Source organism: Phalaenopsis equestris, unplaced genomic scaffold (assembly GCF_001263595.1).
Source record: "Phalaenopsis equestris unplaced genomic scaffold, ASM126359v1 Scaffold233054, whole genome shotgun sequence".
NCBI lineage: Eukaryota > Viridiplantae > Streptophyta > Magnoliopsida > Asparagales > Orchidaceae > Phalaenopsis > Phalaenopsis equestris.
In genome coordinates this window covers 206,553-209,418 of record NW_018251008.1, presented here as the reverse complement: position 1 = coordinate 209,418, position 2,866 = coordinate 206,553, and the positions used below count along the sequence as shown (strand labels likewise).

General features: G+C 36.9%; 1 protein-coding gene across 1 annotated transcript; it reads left to right on the top strand.

Moving 5' to 3' along the window:
- Positions 1 to 555: 555 nt before the first annotated feature.
- LOC110038548 (cytochrome P450 71A1-like) lies at positions 556 to 2,607 on the top strand (the record flags this gene model as incomplete). Its single annotated transcript, XM_020743419.1, is given in 2 exon segments — positions 556 to 1,577; positions 1,815 to 2,607. Coding segments are annotated over 2 exon segments (1,509 nt in total). The 3' UTR covers positions 2,430 to 2,607.
- Positions 2,608 to 2,866: the final 259 nt, after the last annotated feature.

Below are 2,866 nucleotides of genomic sequence, written 5' to 3'. Positions count from 1 at the left end.
TTCCGATCCAACCTCTCCTTTAGAACTACCGCAAGCCTTCGCCTTGCCTCGACTCCTCTTAAGGCGAATGGAATGGGGTGCTTTGTGGCAGAAATGAGTAGTAAATTTAAAGTGGCTTATTTGAAATATTTATGATTTGAATGGTTAATTTGTTATTTATGAATTTTTTTGTGGTGTGTTAGTAAAAATCTACCTGTTAATTAACATAAAATTTATCCTACCATATTCCTCATTTTTTAAATCCAAATTTCACGTCATTAATGTTTTTTAATTTTGTTTTTGAAGAATTTTAAAACTCGAGTGACTTCACAAATTTAAAGTAAAAATAAAAATATTTTCTTACAGTGATAACATTCCTGATGATGTGATAAAATAGTGATGACAATTAATTTTTTTAATTATTTTTTAATATCAATTTAAAATAATTAATTTTTAGAAAATATCTTAACAATTTGGCCTTTTATCATAGGAGAGAAAGAGCCATATTGGCCGAATTTTAACGGGGAAAGTTCGGCGAAAAGTATACATTGCTTGAAGAAAGCGCCTCCACCATAGCATTATTCTTGTCGTTTGCTTCTCCATGGCCCCTCGGAGCAATGATTAATTTTTTTTCATAATATTAAGTAATTTTTTCATAATATTTCTGAACTTTCAGTCCTCCTCCAGTACCAGACAAGCTCCCAATGGATCCGATGCTGCTTGCTGCGCTTTTCTTGATTCCTCTGTTCTTCCTGCTTGTAGAACAGAGTAAACGGAAATCAATCTCAAAGAAGACACCTCATCCTCCATCACCGAGTAAGCTTCCTTTTATCGGTAATCTCCATCAACTGGGCCTGTTACCCCATCGTTCTCTTTTCGAGCTTTCAAAGAAGTATGGACCACTCATGCTTCTCCATCTAGGCAGCATACCCACTCTTGTAGTCTCATCACCTTCTTCTGCTCAAGAGATCTTGAGAACTCATGATCTCGTATTTGCAAGCCGGCCTTCACTTAAGGCTTCAAGGATTTTGCTGTACAACAATAACGATATGGCCTTCGCCCCTTATGGAGAATATTGGAGACAGATCCGTAAGTTATGTGTCACCAACCTCCTGAGCCTAAAAATGATAAAGTCCTTTAGTCTAGTCCGTATGGAAGAGGTGTCATTAATGATCGAGGGAATTTCTCGCAAAGCTTCAACCAATAATGGGGTTGTATGCATGTCTGAGATCCTGAATTCTTTGACATGCGACGTCCTATGCAAATCTCTTTTCGGATCATCGGTAATTTTAGAGAAGCGGAAGCTTCTTTGTGAGCTTATTCGTAAGAACGTTGCTTTCTTTCAAGAAGCGTCCCTCGAGGACTACTTCCCCAGGTTGAGATGGCTTGATGTGCTCTTTGGATTGGAAGGCCGGCTTAGACGACATTCTGAGAAATGGGATGCTCTTCTTGGGGACCTTATTCAAGACCATATTCGTCAGTTGAATGAAGGGCAGAGCACAAGCAGTACAGATTTCATTGATGTGATGCTTCAGCTGCAAAAAAATTCAGGATTGGAGTTCGTTCTCACAAATGAACAGATTAAGGCAATTTTAATGGTATTTATTTTTTCACTTCGATTTTTTTAATGCAAAAACTGCTAATGATAAAGAAACTGGAATTTAATGCATCCTTATTTTTCATTTGACAAAGGTTGTCACCTTTTTTTTGTTTATCTAATAAATTTTTTTTGTTACAGACCCCAGATAGATTTTATATATAAAGTCTCAATATAAAAAGTAAAACTTGTATCTTATGACAAAATGAAGACCTAACATCACTTTGCACTTCAAAAGGATATGATTGCTGCAGGAACAGACACGTCCTTTGCCGTTCTTGAGTGGAGCATGGCTGAACTCATTCGAAACCCAAATGTCATGGCAAAGGTGCAGAATGAAGTGAGAGAAATAGCACATGGAAAGGAAATAGTCGGGGAGGAACTCTTGGATAAACTGAACTACATGAGGGCTGTCATAAAGGAAGTTCTTCGTCTGCATCCATCTGCTCCATTACTTCTCCCTCATGAGTCATTGCACGATTGCCAAATTCAAGGATATCACATTTCTAAGGAGACCAGAGTCCTTATCAATGCATGGGCAATTGGAAGAGATGAAGTTTATTGGAAAGAAGCACAAGATTTTAAACCCGAGAGATTCTTGAGCAGTGATGTGGACTATAAAGGTAATGATTTTCACTACATTCCATTTGGTTCTGGTCGCAGAATTTGCCCTGGAATGCAGTTTGCAGTCGCTATTATTGAGATTTCTTTGGCAAATCTCTTGCATCGCTTCAATTGGACACTGCCTAGTGGCATCTCTTATGAGAGCTTAGATATGCAAGAGGCGGCCGGAATAACAACTCCAAGAAAAGAGAAGCTTGAATTGGTTCCACTAGCAGTAAAAATATTTTGAAAATCTATCACTTTTCTTGTTATTGTTGCAAATAATGCATTTTAAGCGCCACAGCTTAAATATCTAATGTTATTCATGGTAAGGATGATAGTTCGAGCCTCTTATGCCATTTCAAATAAATGTATAATAAACAATTAAGAGGGAATGAAAGTGGGCTAGAGGTCTACCTTTGGTTTGATTTGGTTTGCCCTCTGATGCATGAAAATAAGCAGACAAAAAGTATTGAAATGTTTTAAGGTTTAAATGTTTCTTTTACTTGAAATTGGTCATTGTCGAACTTAGTCTATAAAATTGACTAAGGTTAGAGAGAATTTGATTTCACTCAAGGAGGAATTTATGGTGAAGGCTGCCATGTGATATGTGCTCTATATAATATCACATTTTGGGCTTCTAAAAATAACATCATTTTCACCTTAAAAATATTTGTACATGTCAAA